This window comes from Triturus cristatus, chromosome 1_2 (assembly GCF_964204655.1).
Source record: "Triturus cristatus chromosome 1_2, aTriCri1.1, whole genome shotgun sequence".
Classification (NCBI taxonomy): domain Eukaryota; kingdom Metazoa; phylum Chordata; class Amphibia; order Caudata; family Salamandridae; genus Triturus; species Triturus cristatus.
The window spans coordinates 101399503-101422685 of record NC_140580.1 but is presented as its reverse complement, the minus strand read 5'-3'; the positions used below and the strand labels follow the sequence as shown (position 1 = coordinate 101422685).

Sequence of the window (23183 nt, the reverse complement as noted above, 5' to 3'; positions counted from 1 at the left end):
TATTGGGACAACCACAATCTGTGTACAGTTTTTTTCTGAAAAAAAGTTTAGGATTTTGTGGACTTTGGACGTTTTGGAACTTTTCCACAGATACTCTTGTTAATTTATTTTTCACATTTCGGTACAGAGGGAATTTATGGAGTAAAGCATACGTTGTATACCATTACATAAATTCCATATCCTATTTGTAAAGTTAATAAAATCTATGTAAAAAGTCTACAGTAGTAAGAGCACAAATAAAACAGTATATTAGCATTAAATATTTACTGCTTTTTCAGTATATTAATTCTGATCCCTTTAGTTTGTCATTATGAGCCACATCTATCCACACAAAAGGAAAAAAAAGGAGGCTGTCTTTAAGTATGTATCCAAGTATAAATCTTTACATGCATAAATTACTATTGGCCCGTGAATCGTTCCAGTAAATCCATTTTGTTATTAACCAACAATTTCCCGTTATTGCCTACATTTCTAAATGGGGGGTGTAGAAAGGGATCAAGGAGTGAGGAATGGCTGGGGTTAAGAGAAACATCAGCAGAGTCTGCTTTCAGCATGGGTTTGACTGGCACGTTTTGCAATTTATACTGCAGGTACAACATGTGCGTAAGGGCACACACTCGTCGGCTGTAACCGAGATAAGGTGCATGAAGAGCAGAGAAGTTTGCATGACAACACAGGAAAGCTGTGAGAAATGTTTGCGAGGGGAATTGAGATGTTGAAATGAGGTTGCACAAAGGAAACAGAGGGAGATGTGTGCAGGTGCAGAGTGATGTAAATATTCAGGAATATTTACAGCAAATGGCATGAGTGCTTTTTTAATATACTTTGCTTCATTATATGTGACCTTAAATCCAGATCAATTGGAGCCTACTGAAGCTGCTGTAGCCATTTGTAAAATAAAAGCCTCATGGGTTGGGATGAGGATATTGTGCATTTCTGAAAGTTTGATTTCCGACAAGGAGAACACAATCGCAAGATTTCCCTTTGAAATATTGATTTGCTCTGTGGCGACCTCATTCATCGCACTAATTCTGTGACATTCTGACGTGCTTACCGTCCAATAAGCAGTGAATTGCTCTTGAGAAATCAGAGGAAATTGTTCTATACAAACCGGTATAAAGAAGAAAAAAAAAGAATATTTAAATTGAGATGAACTGTAGAAAATCATTACTAAAGGAAGAACAAGTAGAAGGGGTTCACTTCACTTGAAAGCACCGATTGAAAGTAAACAGGAAATATCCAGTTTAGGCTGGAGGCAAATAAATAATCTTTGCGTTTCATTTCTTATACTCCTTACTCGGACATATGAAATCTATGTGTGTGTTCCGATCAGAGGTCCTATGGAGAGTGAAAGCATTGATTGGTATCCGAGATTTGCGGGATCTTGTTCCCATATGGTGTGCATATGGCCTTGTAAGTTGATTGTGGGACTGAGCGAGTGTGTTAAAAGACTGAATGGTCTATATGAGTGACTTCTTTAGAGAGTGGGCTTGGCGTGTGGATAAAGGTCCAAGGACACACATTGATATCGCACCATTAGTTGTTATTACCATGCAGACAAGAAGTAGGCGGATTGGTTGGTGCCAGGAAATTTACTTTGGAATTGCAGGATCCTGGCAAAAATATAAAAATATTTGCTGGCTCTTTTTAGGAGGATCTCACCTCTGCATGGGGCTGACAACTAACAAAGTGTACTCTTTTGCATTTCTTTCTTTGGAAAACTTTTTTTTGTCTTCTATTATTTACTGAATTGCTTCCAGCATATTTTTATGTAATTAATATATTGTAATATTGGATTCTGTTTGGGGCAGGTGACTCATTTTTGGATTGTTCTGACAGCCAAAGATTTCAACCCTGAGAAATACGGAGCCTTCACCAGGATACTCTGCAGGTCTGTATTACACAACATTTTGTAGTTTTGAGTTAATCCGTTGGCTTCTTTCTTTGATTTTGGCTGTCAGGGTAAAAACAAGTCTTGTTATTGTTGAACCTAACAGTGTTTTTACAATTCCATTTGATATTTAAGACTTTTCCTCCTGTAGGATGTACTTGAAGCACGGAAGTCCGGTTAAGATGATGGAAAGCTATATATCTGTGCTCATAAAGGGAGCCTGTCAGAGCGAAGAAAACGGGTCCTTTCTCAGTGCTGATTATGACGCTAAGAAGGCATACCTTGCTGGCTCCATTAAAGGTAAATATGCTTACCCTATCCTGTGCAATCTAGGGTTTCTGAAGGATGCAATGAGTATGCTCAAGGGAGTGCGATCTGTATTCTTACACCAACCATGCGGAAAAGAGCAAAGAAAGTAATCACAAATAGTCTCGTATTGTAAAATAGTATGTTGACTATTTCTTGCATTGGTGGAAATAACAACTGATATGATTATAACTTGAAACGCTTTATTTCAGATGTTGTTTCTCAGTTTGGCATGGAGACGGTTATACTGTATACAGCACTGATGCTGAAGAAGAGAGTGGTTGTTTACCACCCACGAATAGAAGCCCTCCAGGAGTTCACCAGGTACTGCATGCTGTTGTGTGGAGCATATTTGGGCTAGCAAGACCCATCACAGAGGCACTAGTGGTCCTTATATTTCACTAACCTGTCTTATGCTAAGTCCAGGTTCATCAATGAGATTTGCAGACAAAGTACTAAGGGTTTTCTTTTTGGTTTGGTGGCCCTGCAGAGAACTCAAAAGAATCCCTGCTTTGTAGAAGCTGGGGATACGTGCACAATGGGAGGACAAGGCTTGGTGAAGTAGGAAAATCTAGTGAGCAATTACTAATCAAGTAATTGCAATACTGGCACAAAACTTGGGTTGTTAATAACAAAAATTACCTCTGCACTAAATTGGTATGCAATGTCTGTTGCCTTTTCATTCTTACAATTTAACTGAGTGAACTTCTCTCATCTCGCCCCCTTTTGTGTACGTACAAAACTGGCTGTGCTTTGAGGTGTGATGTTTTTAATAGGTGTGTTTTCCTCTCCCTGTTTTTCAAGGGTCCTTCCTGCATTGGCATGGCACCGAAAGGACTGGTCCATTTTGCATCCATACGTACATCTGACAGAAGAAGAGACGGAAGCCTTGAAGGATTGTACAGGTGAAGGGCTAATGTCTGGGGCTGCAGTCTGCATTAATTGAAAAATGGAGGAGAATGTGCTCTATATATTTGTACAGTTGAGGCATTACAGATCACTGTATGTGTACGAGTAAAGGTCAGACAGGTGATCTTGTTAGCTTGGAAACCACTTCCACACTAGTTCCTTGAAGAGCTTATATCTTCATTACTGAATACAAAGAGACTACTCCCTGAGATTTGGCTTTCTCATTTTGAATCACACTGCACCCGGATTCTATCCTGTAAACCCTCCTGAGACATTGAGCCATAGATCTCATTCCAGATGAGTCTTGATTCAAAGCTTTGTACTCTTGCTAATTTGGAGGCCAGATTCCTAATATAGAGATCGCTTCAGCTTCTGCTAATCACCAACCCTGAATTTGATCATGATAGTACACAAGCTTTATGATGGATTCTTCTAACTGTGGATTCCTCACCCTAAAATACTCCCCAGGCACCAGACTGAGTACAGAAATATTTTTAATAGCACTGCTCCTTCATTCTACTAGGTGGCATTGTGCATCCCCACGCAGTCTCCACACTGCCCTGGAAGTGACAGAGCAGAGCCCTATATAAGCGCAACCCCTGTGCACTGATGTCAGTTCCTTACATTCCGCATTTAAGTGAATTTGCAAGATTTTTTAAATGCTAATTCCTAACTATAACGTGTGTGAAACCTATGGTTTTTTAAGTGAATTTGTACGTTTTTTAAAATGCTAAGTTATGTATTTATTAATATTTTTATATACACCGAGCACCCACGATGCGTTGTCCGTGCCGTGCGCGCACAGTGCGCGCACCCCGCGCTTTTTCGAAAAAAAAAATGTTTTTTTCATCCTTGGGGGTCCTTCAGTGACCCCCTGACAAAGGCTAGGGGGTCAGGAACTGTCCACCCTGCCCCCTTTTCACATTCTCCACCTTTGTTTTTCACTGCCTCAGACTGCGAGAGACAAAATGGCGGCCGACACTTCCTGATTTCGACAGACTGGAATGTTTACTGTCATGTAACCACCAATCAGAATTACGCTCGCGCACGTCAGCGTGCGCGTACGGTATGCTTACCGTACGCGCACGGTGCGCGCCTATAGATATATATGTACTTTTAACTGAAATTTTCTCAGGAACTACTGAACAGATTGACTCCAGATATTCAATAGGCACATCCCTGACCCCAGGACTTTCTCTTTGCCACATTTCAAATAATTCTGTTCAGCCGTTCGGGCTGTACCTTGGACTAAAGGTCCCTATGGAAAAATGCATGGGGGAAACGCGTTTTGGGACCCCCCTTTTTTCTCGGCCCCTGCTTGACTAATCACACCGAGACTTTCAGGGTAGGAGCGGAGCGGAGCGCCCCACCTATTTTGAAAAATTTGCGAGGATTCGTCAACCGGCGCTAAAGTTATTCAAAATAGAATTTTCAGATTTCCTATGGAAACACGGTCCTAACTATAACTATCTACTGGCGACCGCCAGTAGATAATAAATATATATATATATATATATATATATATATATATATATATATATATATATATATATATATATATATATATATATATATATATATATTTTTTTTTTTATTTTTTATTTATTGGCGGTCGCCAGTAGATAGTTATACTTAGGACCACTTTTCCATAGGAAAAGCATTTTTTCCTGTGCTTTATGAAATTTTCCAAAAAGTTTCTCTTTTTTGATCAGCTCCTATCTTGAAAGTTTGGGGGTGATTGGTCAAGGGGGGGTTGAGAAAAAAGGGGGTTCCCAAAACGTGTTTTCTCAATGCATTTTCCATAGGAAACTTTAGACAAGGCTACAGGTCAAACTGCTGAACGGAATTACGCCAGATTTGACAGGAAGAAAGGTCTTGGTCCAGAAAGCACACTTTTGTTGAAATGGTGTAAATCCGTTCAGTAGTTTCTGAGATATTAAGGATGAAAAAAAATATATATATGTCTGGGCGGAGCCTAACTCCCGAGGATGAGCTTGCCTCTGATTGGCTGCACAGCAATCGCGCTATGTAGCCAAAAACCTAAACGGACTATTATCCATCTAACTCATATCTCTCTCCTGGTAGTCGAGATATAGCCATTTATGTGCAATGGGGACATGAATAAGTACCATTACATGGAAATGTGAAGGAGTACGTTGTGAGAAAGTGCCATCTTTCTTGCATGGTATACCCCCACTTTTTCCTGAATTGCTGATGTACTTTGACTGAGTGTGCCCTGGGCTCCTGCCAATCAGGTGCCTAGGGCCTATGTTCCTTCCCTAAAACTGTGCTGAAACCTAAACCCAATTGGCATCCCTGGCCACATGTCAGCCCCTGGTAAACGGTACACTAGGTACCCAGGGCCTTGTGACCAGGGAAGGCCCCTAAGGGCTGCAGCACTAATTGTGCCACCCTTAAAGGCCCTGTACCCTGACACACACACACACACTGCCCTTGCAGGCTGAGTGTCTGGGTGCAGAACAAAACAGAGAGTTGACATGGCACACATCCCTGCGTGCCATGCCCACAACACACACTGCCCTGGCATACATCAGCCACCCCTCTAGCTGGGTGCCCTATGCCAGTGGTGTGGGTACAGGTGCATGAGTCCTATGCCCCTACAGTACCCAGGTCCATTCCTGGGCACTGTAAGTGTAGTGCTGCCATCTAAGAGTATATGGTGCTGGGAGATCGTCAACACGAACTCCACAGCACCATGATGGCAACACTGAAGACTGAGAAGTTTAGTTTCAAATTTTCTCAGCACATTAAACCCGCATTGATGCCAGTGTGGGATTTAATGTACAATGCACGACAGAGGGCATCTTAGAGATGCCCCCTGAACCTAACCTACAATCCACGTCTTGTCTGAGGGGCTGCCTAGGCTGCCACACAGCAGACATGTTGCTGGACCCCTGAGTAGAGAGCCATCTGCTCTCCTGGGCCTGCAACAATGCACATCCTGGGCGAGGTGCTAGTTCTCCTCCCCCAGGATGGGCAGGGGAAGCTTCAAAGGCATGCCGCCTTTGTGAGCTTCTCCAGGCCACTTGCTGTACTCCGCAACTGGCCCCTTGCCGGTTCAGACCCGCACTCTGGCAAGAAGACTGGCCGGAAACCCCTAGGAAGGAAAGGGGGTGTGCCAGCCTCTGCCAACCCCACCCCTCAGGTGGGGGAAACGAGGTGAAGCACATCTCCGGGCTCTCGCCATCTTGAAGATGGGAAGCCCTGCCCAATCAGGACTAGGCTACTGCCACCATCACACAGGAGAGTGGCAGGGGGTGTACCCACCCCAGGGCAGGGACCCAGTAGTCCCTGCCCTTTACCTACCTCTAACGCCCCTAAAATTAGGATTTAGGGGCACCCTGAACCTTCCTTCCTCAGATCCAGATTCCGAAACAGGAAAGAAGATCAATAAACAAGAAGACATGCCGTGCAGCTGCTAACAAGAGAAAGACACCAACTGCTTTGGCCCCAGCCCTACCGGCCTGTCGACCCTCAAACCTGCTCCTGCTAAACCCCGGCATCTACAGTGGCCAGCAACTCACATACCCCGGAGGACCTGGCTACCTTGTGACTCTAAGCAACTGGGACTCCCACGAGCAGTGTTATTGCTCAAAGCAAGTAACTGACCCCTGGCATCAGCCAGGAGCCGCGAACCCTGCACACTCTGCACCCACCAAGCCTGGCCTGTGCTGGAGTGGACAAAGACCCAGAGGACGTCCCCACGGCGACTGTGACCCAGAATCCAGCACCCAATGACCCACCTCGACGCTCCTGACGACGCCTGCAGCCTCAGAACCAGGGACCCCCCCCAACTGCAACCAGCAGAGGGTAAGATTTCCCAACACCAAAAGGCACCCCTGCACCCGGCGTCCTGCGGCCCCCTGTGTCCAACTCCTGGGTGCCTACCTATCCTCCAACTACCCAACTTACCTCTCAAAGTGGTGGTCACACCTGAAGAATCTTCGTCCCAAGCTTGCAGCATTTGTTAGTTTTTGAGCTTCTCCATTGCAATCCATTGAGCGCCCGACGGCTCAAAAGCACCCTGCACCCAGCCGCCCGAGTGCCCCTGGCAGTGCAATCTCTACTCTACTCTAATTCCCCATTTGCCCTGAGCAAGCGACCAGGAGCCCAGCTCCCACAGCCGTGTGGCCTGCTAGCCAGCAGCCACCAACCAAGGGCCCCCTGCCTTCCATAGGATAACATTGGGCCTAACTCACTCTGCTCCCGACTGCTCCTGTGCCGCTAAGGGTGTAACAACTGTACTGACCTGACCCTGGGAGACACCTGAGTCTATGCCCAGAACCTTAACTCTGCCAGTCGAGTACTTACCCAAAAGCCGATAACTCTTTTCTTCCATAGGGTAACATTGACTGGTTTCACTTGGAAATTCTTCGTGTGGAGTTTCTAAACTTTAAAATATTCACCTAAAGCCAACCGAGTAACGAAAACGAAAATACTCACCTGCTATCAGGAGAGATCCCAGTGCTGGATCTTGGTGCCCAGCATTGACCCTGAAAAGTAATTACAACCATACTTGCCGCTAACCCAATTTTCTTCCATAGGAAACCAGTGACTGTTTTTCTGTGAAATTTCTTCTAAGAGTCGATTTTTGCAAACTACAAATATTCTTTAAAAATCGCACCAACTGTGAAAACGTAATTACTTTCCTGTTTTAGATAGATGTCCCAGTGCTGAACCTAGGAGCCCAGCACTGGATTACAAAAGTAACGAGAACATACTTTACCTATAATTTGAATTTCCTTCCAAAGGATAACATTGCCTGGTTTTGGCTGAAAAAGTTTCTAAGTGTCAATTTTGCAAACTTACAAATATTCGTTAAAATTCGCCTGTATAACCAAAACGCATTCTTTCAACTGTTTACAGGTGATGCACCAGTGCTGGATTCAAGATCCAACACTGAGTTAGAAAAAATAACAATAACCCCACTTACCTGCTAAGTGAATCTCCTCCTATAGGATAACATTGGTGATTCTGTGAGAAAAAGCTTCTAAGTGTCAACTTTTAAAATACCAAAATATTGCTTAAAAATCAGTACTGTAACCAAAACGCTTTTACTCAATTGTAAGAAAGTGGCTCTGTATATACTGTTCCCAAATAGGTACAGGGTGTACAGAGTCCACAGTCCCCAGAGGTTTGATAGAGGCTAAAGTTAGATATAACCTTGCTCTCTACAGTGGTAGCTTGGTCTAGCAGTAAGGCAGTATCAGAGGACAGTGTAAAGCATTTGTTGTGCACACTCAGCCAGCAAATGTTCTCACACACTCAATAACTGAACTCTAGGCCAATGGTTTATATATAAAAAATATATGCTTGTTTTATTTTAGAACCAACAATAGGTATTAAAATATACTTTCTCAGGATGAAATGCTTTATATAAATACTTGTGCAATATGCAATTGACTTTTGTAGAAAGTTTCAAGTGGTTGCAATAGGCAACACAATTCTAAACACAATAATGCATTGAGTTCAATGGAAGTTTCAAGTTATTTGCCACAGATTACTTTTAGGATTACTTTTGGAATTCCAGGACTGGATACTAGATTCAGTCCTGGGTCAGTACTTGGAATCAAGTGATAAAAGTCAACTTAATTACTGTGATGATTTTTAGACCATATTTTGCTATTTTAAAAGTTGACACTTCGAAAATATTTCATAGAAAACAGTCAATGATTCCCTATGGCAGAAAATTCAAGTTGCAGGTATAGTATGTTCTCGTTACTTTTGTAATCCAGTACTGGGTGCCTAGACTCAGTACTGAGACCTTTATCCAAAACAGGTAAGTAATTACGTTTTCAGATATTATACGATTTTTAAAGAATATTTAAAGATTGCAGAAATTGACACTTAGAAGAAATTTCACAGAAAAATAGTCAATGATTTCCTATGGAAGACAATTGGGTTACTGGTAAGTACAGTTGTAAGTATTTGTCAGAGTCTGTGCTGGGCATCAAGATCCAGCACTGGGAGCTCACCTAAGAGCAGGTGAGTGTTTTCGTTTTCGTTACTCGGCTGATTTTTGGTGAATATTTTAAGTTTTGAAAAGTCCACACTTAGAAGAAATTTCAGGAAAAGCCAGTCAATGTTACCCTATGGAGAAAATTGAGTTATCGGTTTAAAGGTAAGTATTCGACTGGCAGAGTTAAGGTTCTGGGCATAGACTCAGGGGTCTCCCAGGGTCAGGTAGGTACAGTTGGTTCACCCTCAGCGGCACAAGGGCGGCCGTGTGCAGAGAGAGTTATACCCAATGTTATCCTATGAGAGGTAGGGGGGGCCTTGGTTGGTGGCTGCTGACTAGCAGGCCATGCAGCTGTGGGAGCTGGGCTCCTGGTCACTTACTCAGGGCACGTGGGGAAGTAGATAGGTGCAGAGGTTGCACTTCCAGGGCCACTCGGGCGGCTGGGTGCAGGGTGCTTTTGAGCCTTCGGGCGCTCAATTGATTTCAATGGGAAATCTCCGGTTTAGAAAAAGACTGCAAGCTCTGGGACGAAGATTCTTCAGGTGCCACCACCACTTCAAGAGGTAAGTTGGGTAGTTGGAGGATAGGTAGGTATCCCGGGATTGGGCACAGGGGGCCGCGGGGCGCCGGGTGCAGGAGTGTCTTTTGGTGTCAGGAAATCTAACCCTCTGTTGATCGCGGTTGGGGGGCACCTTGTTCTGAGGCTGCAGGCTTCTTCAGGAGTGTCGAGGGAGGTCCTTGGGTGCCGGACTCTGGGGTCACAGTCGCCGTGGGGTCGTTCTCGTGGTCTTTGTTCACTCCACCACAGGCCAGGCTTGGCTGGTTCAGAGTGTGCTGGGTTCGCGGTTCCGGGCTGCTGCCAGGGATTAGAAGTAGATTTTGAGTAGAGCCTCTACTCATGGGAGTCACAGGGGTTTAGAGTCCAAAGGTAGCCAGGTCCTCCGGGGTTTGTGAGGTTGCTGGCCACAAGAGATGCCGGGTAGGAGCAGGTTCGAGGGTCGACAGGCCGGTAGGGCTGGGGCCAAAGCAGTTGGTGTCTTCCTCTTCTTAGCAGCTGCAGGGCAGGTCTTCTTTCTTCTAGCTCATCTTCGGATTTTGGAATCCGGAATCTAGGGAAGGAAGGTTCAGGGTGCCCCTAAATACTAGATTTAGGGGCGTTACAGGTAGGTGAAGGGGCCAATGGGTCCCTGTCCAGACCCCCTATCCTGCCTCTCTCCTGTGGGAGGGGGGCAGTAGCCTAGTCCTGATAGGGTAGGGCTTTCCATCTTCAAGATGGCGAGAGCCCTGAGATGTGCTTCACCTCGCCTCCCCCACCTGAGGGGTGGGGTTGGCAGGCTGACACATCCCCTGTCCTTATTTGGGGTTTCCCGCCAGAGTGGGGGGTGCAGTGGCCTGGGGAAGCTCACAGAGGCGGCATGCCGTTGAAGCTTCCCCCAGCCCATCCTGGGGGAGGAGATTTAGCACCTCACCCAGAATGTGCATTGTTGCAGGCCCAGGAGAGCAGGGGCTCTCCTCCCCAGGGGTCCAGCAACATGTCTTCTGTGTGGCAGCCTAGGCAGCCTCAGAACAGACGTGGATGTTAGGTTAGGTTTTAGGGGGCATCTCTAAGATGCCCTCTGGGGTGCTTGGTACATTAAATCCCACACTGGCATCAGTGTGGGTTTAATATGTTGAGAAGTTTGATACCAAACTTCTCAGTCTTCAGTGTTGCCATTATGGTGCTGTGGAGTTCGTGTTTAACGAGCTCTCAGCACCATGTACTCTTAAATGGCAGCACTGCACTTACAGTGCCCAGGAATGGGCCTCGGTACTGTAGGGGCACAGGGCTCCTGCTCCTCTGCCCACACCATTGGCATATGGCACCCACCACGAGGGGTGGCTGATATATGCCATGGCAGTGTAGGTGATGGGCATGGCACACAGGGATGTGTGCCATGTCAACTCTTTGTTTTGTCTTGCACCCAGACACCCAGCCTGCAAGGGCAGTGTGTGTGTGTAAGGGTACAGGGCCTCTAAGGGTGGCACAATGAGTGCTGCATCCCTTAGAGGCCTTCCCTGGTCCCAAGGCCCTGGGTACCTAGGGTACCATTTACCAGGGGCAGACATGTGGACAGGGTTTGCCAATTTGGGTTTTGTGTGTTTAGGGAAGGAACATAGGCCCTGGGCACCTGATTGGCAGGAGTCCAAGACACACTCAGTCAAAGTACATTCAGCAATTCAGCAAAAAGTGGGGGCATACCATGCAAGGAAGATGGCACTTTCTCACATCAATTGTTTACAGGAAATGTCCCAGGACTGAATCCAGGATCCAGTCCTGTGGTTAGAAAAGTAATCCTTAAAGTAACTAATTGCATTTAACTTGAAATTCCCATTGAGCTCAATGTATTATTGTGTTTGAATTGTGTTGCCTATTGCAACCACTGTAACTATTATATTCAAAAGTCTATTGCCTATTGAAAAGTATTTATCTTAAGCATCTCAATCTGAGAAAGTATATTTTGATACCTACTCTTGGTTCTAAAATAAAACTACATATTTTTATACAAACACAATTGGCCTAGAGTTCAGTTCTTGAGTGTGTGAGACCATTTGCTGACTGAGTGTGTACAACAAATGCTATACACTGTCCTCTGATACTGCCTTGCTGCTCGACCAAGCTACCACTTTAGAGAGTAAGGTTATATCTAACTTTAGCCTCTGCCAAGCCTCTGGGAACTGTGGACTCTGTACACACACTTCCTATTTGGGATCAGTATATACAGAGCCACTTTCTTACAGCTGCTAACGCTTCAAACCAGGAAGTGTCCTCTGATTTGCTGCTAACACTTCAAACCAGGAAGTGTTACCAGCCATCTTGTGCCTCGCATCGAGTGAAAATATAAAATAAAGGTGCCGGGGGCAATTTAATATACCGGAGCTCTGTCTGTGCGAGATACCCCTTTCACACTCCCCCTGCCCACATCACTAGCTCACAGCTATGCCTTTATAAGGCAGTCCGTCGGCACGCAGCTCTCTACGTATGCGATCTAGTACGATGATGTGCCTCTTTGCTAGAGGACGCACCACATTTGGCAGGGAGAAAGGTCATGGTCCAGAAAGCACGCTTTTGTTTATACCCCTTTCATGCTCCCTCTGCCCACATCACCAGCTCGCAGCTATGCCTTTAGAAGGCAGTCCGTCGGCTCGCAGCTCCACCTTTTCGAGCTAGTATGCTGCTGTGCCTCTTTGCGAGCGGACGCGCCACATTTGGCAAGGCGAAAGGTCGTGGTCCAGAAAGCACACAATTGTTTACTTGGGGTAAATCCGTTCAGTAGTTTTTGAGAAATATCCTATTGTACAGATATCGATATTTGAGAATTCTGACATCTGATTGGTTGAGGCGTTACGAGCACGATCTTGCGGCTTATTGGCTGCGACCTGTTGAGACTAGGAAGTGTTGGCAGCAATTTTGTGATTCAGTCCGTCAGCTTGTATCTCTCCGTAGTTCTACCTCTGCGAGGCAATACTGAAAATATACCGGAGCTCTGTCTGTGCGAGATTCCCATTTCACGCTCACTCTCCCCACATCACCACTTTGCAGCTATGCCTTTAGAAGCCAGTCCGTCGGCTTGCAGCTCTCGACCTTTGCGAGCTAGTACGCTGCTGTGCCTCTACCTCTGCGAGCTAGTACGCTGCTGTTCCTTTGGGAGCGGACGGCCCATAGTTCTCCCTCTGCGAGTCGAGCCCACAGGCCGCAGCTGTCCCTCTGCGAGCCTGGGTGCAAACTGTTGATAAGTCACACTATATAAGCATTGAAAAGCCATTTTGTGATTCAGTCCGTCAGCTCGCATCTGTCCGAGGCAACTCTGAAAACATACCGGAGCTCTATCTGTGCGAGATACCCCTTTCACGCTGCCTCTCCCCACATCAGCAGGTAACGCACCCTCTTCCCACATCACCAGCATACCCCCAACAACCTTCTTGGGCCCGCAAGTCTCCCTCTGCGACCGACCGGTCGGCTCGCAGCTCTTCTGGTATGACTTCTCGGGCCCGCAGTTGTATCTGTGAAGCCAAGATTGGAAATATATCGCAGGTCTCTCTCTGCGAGATAGCCCCTTCACGCTCCCTCTCCCCACATCACTGTTCCTCAGCTATTCCTTTGGAAGCAGACGGCCCGCTCCTTTCCCTATACTTGTCAGCCCGCAGCTGTTCCTCAGTGAGCTGGCCCGCAGCTCTCCCTCTGCGACCTGACGGGCCGCGACTCTCCCTCTACGAGCCAGCCAGTCGGTTCGCAAGTCACTGAGAACAGATGCAATCGAGCCAACGATCATGCAGGTCGGATACCCAACACTGCTCCGACACCCCCCAGCAGCGGCTCCTTGTCCGCCATCCCTCCTCACCCCCACCCCCCACAAACAAATGTGACAGTCATGTTAGGGAATTTGGAACGTAAAAAATTGGCTAATGTCGTACAATTATTAATAAGAAGATGCTTGTGAGGTTGGACAAATAAGAATCTTAGTCATGTATGGATTTACATATAAAACATTTTATTTAAACAAAAGAACATAATAAAAGCAGGTACAGGTATGGCATGTCATCCCTCGACAATTTGTGAATCACAGCCTGAAAGACAAAAAGAAAGATAAGATGGTGCGTCATGCGTCCAGTAAAGGAGAGAGAGAGAGAAAAAGAAAGAGTGTGAGAGAAGAAGAGAGAGAAAGTAAGAATGAGAGCGAGAGGAAGAGACAGAGAAAGAGAGAAAGTGTGTGAGAGAGAAAGGAAGACCTAGAGAATAAGAAAGAGAGTGTGAGTGACAAAGGAAGAGATGGAGAGGGAGAGGGAGAGTGAGTGTTGACACTGGAGAAAATCTTCACAGCTCACCTTTCTGCCACCGGTGTGTCTCCAACCACGTGCCGGGATATAATGCAGCCCTCCAGTTTAGTCATCTGAAACATAGTATAGAAATAGTGATGGCAGAGTACATACAATTGCACACGCGTAATGGGCACTCAGGCTGCTGCACCCCATCGACTCCCGTCACCCAGAGGTTTCTGTCCGGCCTGCGCACGTAGGCTGTTGCACACCATCGACTCCTGCCGCTCAGAGGTGTCTGCCCGCCTCTGCGCACCCAGGCTGCTGTACCCCATCCACTCCCACTGCCCAGAGGTGTCTGCCCACTGCTGCACACCCAGGCGGCTGCACCCCATCACTCCCACTGCCCAGAGGTGACTGCCTGCCGCTGCGCAAACAAGCCTCTCTGCTCACCTTCCGCCACTGGTGTGTGTCGAAGAGGGTCCACCACGTGCCGAAGCAACCTCCTCACCCATTGTGTACAGGTGGTGAAGCCGAGCTCACAATTTAGGGTGAGTGTTGATTGCAGGATGGCCACGTATCATAGACAAAAAGCAAGATAAGATTGTGTGTTATGCGTCAATCGAAAGAGAGGGAGAGAGCGACACAGACGAACGAAGAGGGACGAAGAGTGAGAGGGGAGAAGAGTGAGAGGGGAGAAGAGATGAGGAGGGACAGTGAGTGCCCACACTTTGGACAAAACCCTCACAGCTCACCTGGACGCCACTGCTGTGTCTCCAACAACGTGCCGGGACCTAGTGGAGCCCTCAAGCTCCCACATCTGAACCATAGTACAGAATCGGGAATGGCAGAGTATATATGACTGCGCACGCCTAAATCGCTGTCCCGCCTTTGTGCATACAGGCTGCTGCACATCATCCACTTCCACTGCCCAGAGGTGTCTGCCCGTCGCTGCGCACCCAGGCTACTGCACCCCATCCACTCCCGCCGCCCAGAGGTGTCTGCCCGCCCCTGCGCACCCAGGCCTCACTGCTCACCTTTTCCCGGACAGGGCACCCTCCACATCATGCAGCCCCGCTCCGCAGGCCACCAGGTCTCATATTTGGTGCTGCATCTTGATTTTACCATGGCAAATCAGAATGTAAATACCAACAATACTAAAATCAACTTGTCCAAAATCAGATGAATCAAAAATCTTGAGCCTCGGTTTATCATATTTCCCACCTAATGATTTCAACTACGCATCAACTAGGCTGGATCTGTATAAAGGGGTCCGAAAATTAAAACTCAAAAATATCACATGCTATTGGGCAACAGTGATCAGCAACCCAAGAGTGAAGTAGCTACAGAAAGGATCAGATTTACGAACCTTGCGCAATCAGACCTACCGCTCCTATGTGAAATGCAAGAAATATGCGATGGTGATGGAAGTCGACACCACACAGAGTGGGACTGAACTCAACATATCAGATCAAGGTATTCAAGTTCAACTTGCACCGTTTAAAACCTAAATCTACGTTCAACCCCATTGTCCCTCGAGACTCTATTGATGTGTTTCACGAGACAGTAGTCACCCAAATTAAAAAAATTTGAACAAATATGTCCATACGACAAAGAGAAAATTCAAACAACAAGATCAAGAGTACAACAACTTGATCAATAAACTACAAAAGGATAACAGCATTGTCATACGCAACAGCGACAAAGGTGGAAACATCGTTATATGGTCACAGGAAGACTACAAAAGTGAAGCATTTAGCCAACTGAACGATAGATCAAGCTATAGTCTGAGCAATATGGCCAACCTCAAATCCACATATCATGATTTTTACAACAAACTGGCATCTTGGAAGTCAAAAAAACTAATATCTGAGGATGAATACAAGTATCTTAAAAAAGACAGTCCCACCACTCCATCGATATATTGCCTATACAGAAAGGAGACAGCAGGTAATTCTACGCTGTATATTTGCAGCTCACACCCCCAACATCTGATCAACAGCACACCATATGGTGAGATGCTGCGGCTAAGAAGGATATGCAGCAATGAAACAGATTTGAGAGTAGCTCAGGAGAACAGCAAATCGAGATTTTTGGAAAGGGGCTATTCCTTAAAAATTATCAGCCATGCCATATCCAAATCCATGCTCCAGACTAGAGAGACTCTCTTGAGAGACAAACAATCTGGCATTGTCACCAAAGACAAGTCAGTACCAGCTATCCTGGCTGATGACGGCCGATAGCCAGAAACCGGTCCTAGGATGCTTGATTCCGGTCCAGGGAAGACATGACTTGGCAGTTCGGGCTGGACTGTTCCCATGAGGCACAGGGTCAAGACTGATTTGCATATGGCCATGTCTAAACTGGGGTGGTGTAGTGGGCAAAAGAACGATGGATTTAACCCAGATCTCTTGACTGGGGGAGAATGTCTGCATTGTCAGCATTCCGTCCATCATTTGTTTGTTTTAACGCTTTCAGTACATTGGCAGCACAAAACTGCAAGTTCACAAACTGATTTTACAACACCTACGCGCAATCACTAATCTGGAAAACACATATCCAGTGGCCAGACACTTTAGGGAGTTCCACAGATCCAACAACAAAGAACTCAGTTACTATGTGATTGACGCAATTCCCCCTAGCAGATGTGGTGGAGACAGGGAACATAAGCTCAGAAAACGTGAGACCAGATACATTTTAAAACTTGATACCAAACATCCAGGGGGTCTTAATGTTACTGTGGTTCTGTACACATGTCTTTAATGCATTTTTTATATCGCAATGGGTTGAATTATTTTATTGTTGAAGCATGTTTACAGCTCCTAATTATTTGGCGGTCCACAGAATTCATAGGACTCTGTAAGATTGATCACTTGTGCAAATCTATCTAGATGCTGCTATATGTATGTTATATATATTTTATATATTTATTTATATTTATCCATCACTGATCACCTGATGGTGGGTGAGCTGTTGAGTGCTTCTCTAGCTTTTTGGGATATATATATATATTTTATTTATTTTTTTCATTGAAAAAACCTTCAGTTTCAGGGGTGTTATAGTTAGCTGGACTTTTCACTCGTACAAAACCATTGAAATTCCCTTGTTATAGTTAGTTCAGCAAACTATAACTCGCGCGCCCGCAATGCACTGCTGATGACGTCGCATATTACATCACTCATGGCATGGTCAGTGACATCACTCATGACATCACTGATGACATCATCCAGTGAATGTGTGTTTTTCTGAAAATTACATATGTTTTATATATGTATATCGCAAGGTCGATGGAAGAATAAATGGGTATATAAGTGTCTAAATGGATGATTTGTTTTTGAAAAATTGATTGTATAACTGACTGATTAAGTGTATCTTAGTGAATACATGGCTTACTGAGTAATGTTTAAATATGTAAATATCTGTATCAGTCTCTCACTTTGTGTATAAGTGGCTGCATGGGTTGGTGAGTAGCTACATGAGTGTCTATATAGGTTATTAGTTGGTATTTTGAGTATCAGTATGAGTGTATGAGTGTCTGTATGGTTCGGTGGGGGGTATATTTTGAGATATAGTAGGCAACACAAATCCATCCACAAAATAATACAATCAAGTTGGCCATTGGTCTTAAGTGACCCAGTGACTGGACCCCTGCTTCCGCAGAGAGTGTCTATCACCTACTATAAAGCCCCATCCATGAAGGACAGCCTCGCAAGACTAATCCCTAAATCATACAGTACTAGCTGGCTGCAAACTCACTGTTTTTTTTTAAAATACAAAACATGCAAGGCATGTATACACGGTATTAACAAAGACACATACTCCACCCCATTCAGCGGCAGGAAATACAAAATCCAAAAACTTTTAATGTGCAAAACAGAATTTGCAGTTTGTGCTGCAGTGCCCATGTGGCCTTCAGTACATTGGCGTTACAACAAACAAATGATGGACGGAATGCTGACAATGCATACATTCTCCCCTAGTCAAGAGATCTGGGTTAAATCCATCGTTCTTTTGCCCACTACACCACCCCAGTTTAGACATGGCCATATGCAAATCAGTCTTGACCCTGTGCCTCATGGGAACAGTCCAGCCCGAACTGCCAAGCCATGTCTTCCCTGGACCGGAATCAAGCATCCTAGGACCGGTTTCTGGCTATCAGCCGTCATCAGCCAGGATAGCTTGACTCCATTGGCGTAGTGAGCACGGGTCCCACGTCTGGGAATACCCATCCCACTTAGGGCGAAAAGCGTTACCACAAACAAATGATGGACGGAATGCTGACAATGCATACATTCTCCCCCAGTCAAGAGATCTGACGTGGGACCCGTGCTCACTACGCCACTGGAGTCAAGCTATCCTGGCTGATGACGGCTGATAGCCAGAAACCGGTCCTAGGATGCTTGATTCCGGTCCAGGGAAGACATGGCTTGGCAGTTCGGGCTGGACTGTTCCCATGAGGCACAGGGTCAAGACTGATTTGCATATGGCCATGTCTAAACTGGGGTGGTGTAGTGGGCAAAAGAACGATGGATTTAACCCAGATCTCTTGACTGGGGGAGAATGTATGCATTGTCAGCATTCCGTCCATCATTTGTTTGTTGTAACGCTTTTCGCCCTAAGTGGGATGGGTATTCCCAGACGTGGGACCCGTGCTCACTACGCCAATGGAGTCAAGCTATCCTGGCTGATGACGGCTGATAGCCAGAAACCGGTCCTAGGATGCTTGATTCCGGTCCAGGGAAGACATGGCTTGGCAGTTCGGGCTGGACTGTTCCCATGAGGCACAGGGTCAAGACTGATTTGCATATGGCCATGTCTAAACTGGGGTGGTGTAGTGGGCAAAAGAACGATGGATTTAACCCAGATCTCTTGACTGGGGGAGAATGTCTGCATTGTCAGCATTCCGTCCATCATTTGTTTGTTTTAACGCTTTTCGCCCTAAGTGGGATGGGTATTCCCAGACGTGGGACCCGTGCTCACTACGCCACTGGAGTCAAGCTATCCTGGCTGATGACGGCCGATAGCCAGAAACCGGTCCTAGGATGCTTGATTCCGGTCCAGGGAAGACATGACTTGGCAGTTCGGGCTGGACTGTTCCCATGAGGCACAGGGTCAAGACTGATTTGCATATGGCCATGTCTAAACTGGGGTGGTGTAGTGGGCAAAAGAACGATGGATTTAACCCAGATCTCTTGACTGGGGGAGAATGTCTGCATTGTCAGCATTCCGTCCATCATTTGTTTGTTTTAACGCTTTCAGTACATTGGCAGCACAAAACTGCAAGTTCACAAACGGATTTTACAACACCTACGCGCAATCACTAATCTGGAAAACACATATCCAGTGGCCAGACACTTTAGGGAGTTCCACAGATCCAACAACAAAGAACTCAGTTACTATGTGATTGACGCAATTCCCCCTAGCAGATGTGGTGGAGACAGGGAACATAAGCTCAGAAAACGTGAGACCAGATACATTTTAAAACTTGATACCAAACATCCAGGGGGTCTTAATGTTACTGTGGTTCTGTACACATGTCTTTAATGCATTTTTTATATCGCAATGGGTTGAATTATTTTATTGTTGAAGCATGTTTACAGCTCCTAATTATTTGGCGGTCCACAGAATTCATAGGACTCTGTAAGATTGATCACTTGTGCAAATCTATCTAGATGCTGCTATATGTATGTTATATATATTTTATATATTTATTTATATTTATCCATCACTGATCACCTGATGGTGGGTGAGCTGTTGAGTGCTTCTCTAGCTTTTTGGGATATATATATATATTTTATTTATTTTTTTCATTGAAAAAACCTTCAGTTTCAGGGGTGTTATAGTTAGCTGGACTTTTCACTCGTACAAAACCATTGAAATTCCCTTGTTATAGTTAGTTCAGCAAACTATAACTCGCGCGCCCGCAATGCACTGCTGATGACGTCGCATATTACATCACTCATGGCATGGTCAGTGACATCACTCATGACATCACTGATGACATCATCCAGTGAATGTGTGTTTTTCTGAAAATTACATATGTTTTATATATGTATATCGCAAGGTCGATGGAAGAATAAATGGGTATATAAGTGTCTAAATGGATGATTTGTTTTTGAAAAATTGATTGTATAACTGACTGATTAAGTGTATCTTAGTGAATACATGGCTTACTGAGTAATGTTTAAATATGTAAATATCTGTATCAGTCTCTCACTTTGTGTATAAGTGGCTGCATGGGTTGGTGAGTAGCTACATGAGTGTCTATATAGGTTATTAGTTGGTATTTTGAGTATCAGTATGAGTGTATGAGTGTCTGTATGGTTCGGTGGGGGGTATTACGTAGTGCATAGGTGCATGAATGAGTGACTCACTGTATGTGTTGAAGACAGCATGTGTGCAGGACTGTATGGGGGATGAATGTGTGCATGGGTGTGTTAGTGAGTGAATGACTGTCTCAATAGTGTCTTTATGAGTAACTACATATGGTTTAAACTAGTATATGTGACTATTGGTGTATATAAGTGAGTATATGTGAGAGTGAGAGATTGGAAGAGTTCTTGTATGAATAAGTATGTGTTTCTATAAGTGATTGTTTAAAAGACTAAGTATGTGTAGGTTTCTGTAGAAGTAAGTGTGGTGGTGTGTGTATAACTGCATATGCAAGTAAATGGATGTTTGATTCCTTATTAGTATGAGTGACTATGTGTGTGAGTAACTATGGATGAGTGGTGTTGTGTAACAGGATGTATAGGTGTATGAGTACATATGATGAGTGAGTACATGTATGAGTGACTGTATAGGACTGTTGGTGAATGAGTGGATGTGTATGTGGATCTTAGAATTACTGAATAGGTTGTTGTAACTGGTATTGGTATGTCCATTGTTTTGAAAATTTTAGTTTCTAGTTTTGAATGTGTGTATCAAAGGTTATATTAGGGGGAGAGGAGGCCTGCTACTATCACAAGGATGATGTCATCAGTGATGTCATTTGAGATGTCATGAGTGATGTCACTGACCATGTCATGAGTGATGTAATATGTGACGTCATCAGCAGTGCATTGCGGGCGCGCGAGTTATAGTTAGCTGAACTAACTATAACGGGGGAATTTCAATGGTTTTGTATGAGTGAAAAGTCCAGCTAACTATAACGCCCCTGAAACCTATGGTTTTTTCAGTGAATTTTTAAGGTTTTTTAAATGCTAATTCCCAACTATAACGTGCCTGAAACCTATGGTTTTTTCAGTGAATTTCAAAGGTTTTTTAAATGCTAATTTCTAACTATGCCTACAGAGATAGGACATGTGAAGAAAGAAGAAAAAATGCACAGAAAGAAAAAAAAGAAGTGCAGAAAGAAGCAACAGAAGTCCTCAAAGACGAAGAAAAGTGCAGGAAGAAGGATAACGTGCAGAAAGAACAAAAAGAAGAGCAGAAAGAAGCCTTGTTGCAAAATTATCCTGTACCCTCAACTTTTTCAGGTGGAAACAGGTGGTAACTGAGTCCTAACCAGTCCTAGCGCCAGTGCTATGTTAAAAGACACTCAGAATACAGTGAAAACACCTACATACACTAGGGAACACTATGCGTTGGGGTCCCCCTGTGATTAGCATGACCTCCTCTGTAAGCCCCTAGTATATAATAGGGCAGGGGATTAAAACTACGTCTTAAAACGCGCCACAGGGCGTGTTTGCACGCGTCACCTCAGGCCCCTTCTCCTCCCTTACCCACTGTGTAAAGACGCCCTGTGGCCGTTATAAGTTGGGAGATTAGGTCCCCTTGAATCCTGAGGGTCCCTAGGGGCAAAATAGCCCACTAGGTACATCCAGTAAGCGCCATTGCAGAGAGGTGTAAAAAGGGGCACGGCCTGCACCACCTCTCTGCAACGCAGAGCAGTGGCGCTTACTGGAAGCACCTGGTGGGCTAGTTGGCCCCCAGGGTCCCTCAGGATTGAAAGGGAATTATTTCCCCAACTTAAAACGTGCCACAGGGCGTGTTTGCACACGTCGCCTCAGGCCCCGTCCCCTCCCTTCACCACTGTGTAAACGCGCCCTGTGGCCATTCTAAGTTGAGAGATTAAGTCCCCTTGAATCCTAAGGGTCCCTAGGGTCAAACTAGCCCACTAGGTACCTCCAGTAAGCGTCACAGAGCTGCGTTGCATAGAGGTGTAAAAAGGGGCGTGGCCTCAGAACACCTGTCTGCAACGCAGCTCCCTGGCGCATACTGGAGATACCGGTTGGGCTAGTTGGCCCTCAGGGACCCTCAGTATTGAAGGGGAATTAATTCCCCAACTTACAACTGGCCAGGGGGCGCGTTTGCAGAGTGCTGCAAGGAGGGGGCGTGGCCTCCGGCGCGATGCCGGTCTTTTATTTATTTTATTTTTTTAAGAAGGAGGGCTGTGTGGCCCCACTTCTTTTTCTAATTTATTGGCCCTGGGGATCCCATCCCCCAGGGCCTGCACCCTAATTTTTTTTGTTAAAAAAAAATTTATTTGGAAGGGGGCTGCGTGGCCCCCCTCCCAAGACCTTAATCGGCCCCGGGGACCCCAACCCCCGGGTCATGGCCTTTTTTTTTTTTTTTTTGTTTTTAAATTCTTTAGGAGGGGGGCTGCGTTGCCACCCTCCTCAGGCCACTTATGGCCCCGGGGACCCCATCCCCCGGGGACGGCCTTTGTTTTTTTTTTTTTCTAAATATATTTATAGAAACACCTAGGACATGCTGGACAAACCGTATGTACCTATCACCATGACAATTTGCGTGATATTCATTAAAAGGTGACTATGCATACAATGAATCCACGTGGAATGTATTTACACCGCTAGTGAAGCTCTGACGTGTCTGACGCCCTACCGTGCCTAATCCCAGCACCCCCGCAGGTGGGTACTCTCCAAGTAGACACCCTTGTTGTTGATTTATACAAACATGGGTAGCTATTGACGGGCACATTTAATACACACGCACACCAAGCCATTCAAAGGGGATTCGACAAAAAGTCGACCAAACTATGCAAGAAACCCCCCTCACGGTTAATAAAACACACATCCACCGCCGGATGTGTAATACTTTTTATTTTACTCTCTGGAAAGGAGACGAACCTCACTTGAGAGTCACAGCGTGCTCCTGGCTGAGCCCACTGCTATGTTACACCGACCAGTGCCTGCCGAGTGCCACTCACCTCTGTGTTGTATTCCACCAGCTAGTGCGTATGCTATGACACTCTCTAGCCCATGTGCACTGTAACACCACCCCGTGAATGTGTCATGCCACACTTGCCTTCGCACGGGTTATATTGCCCCATCTAACGTG

The 23183-nt window shown here is 45.5% G+C and overlaps 1 protein-coding gene across 1 annotated transcript in view; it reads left to right on the top strand.

Moving 5' to 3' along the window:
* The window catches only part of DENND10 (DENN domain containing 10), a 192989-nt gene that overhangs the window by 76321 nt on the left and 93485 nt on the right, over positions 1–23183 (top strand). The window contains exons 3-6 of the mRNA XM_085602954.1: positions 1812–1891; positions 2043–2191; positions 2410–2521; positions 3002–3102. Of these exons, the coding sequence (XP_085459080.1) occupies positions 1812–1891; positions 2043–2191; positions 2410–2521; positions 3002–3102 (442 nt within the window). The remainder of the gene's footprint in view (positions 1–1811; positions 1892–2042; positions 2192–2409; positions 2522–3001; positions 3103–23183) is intronic.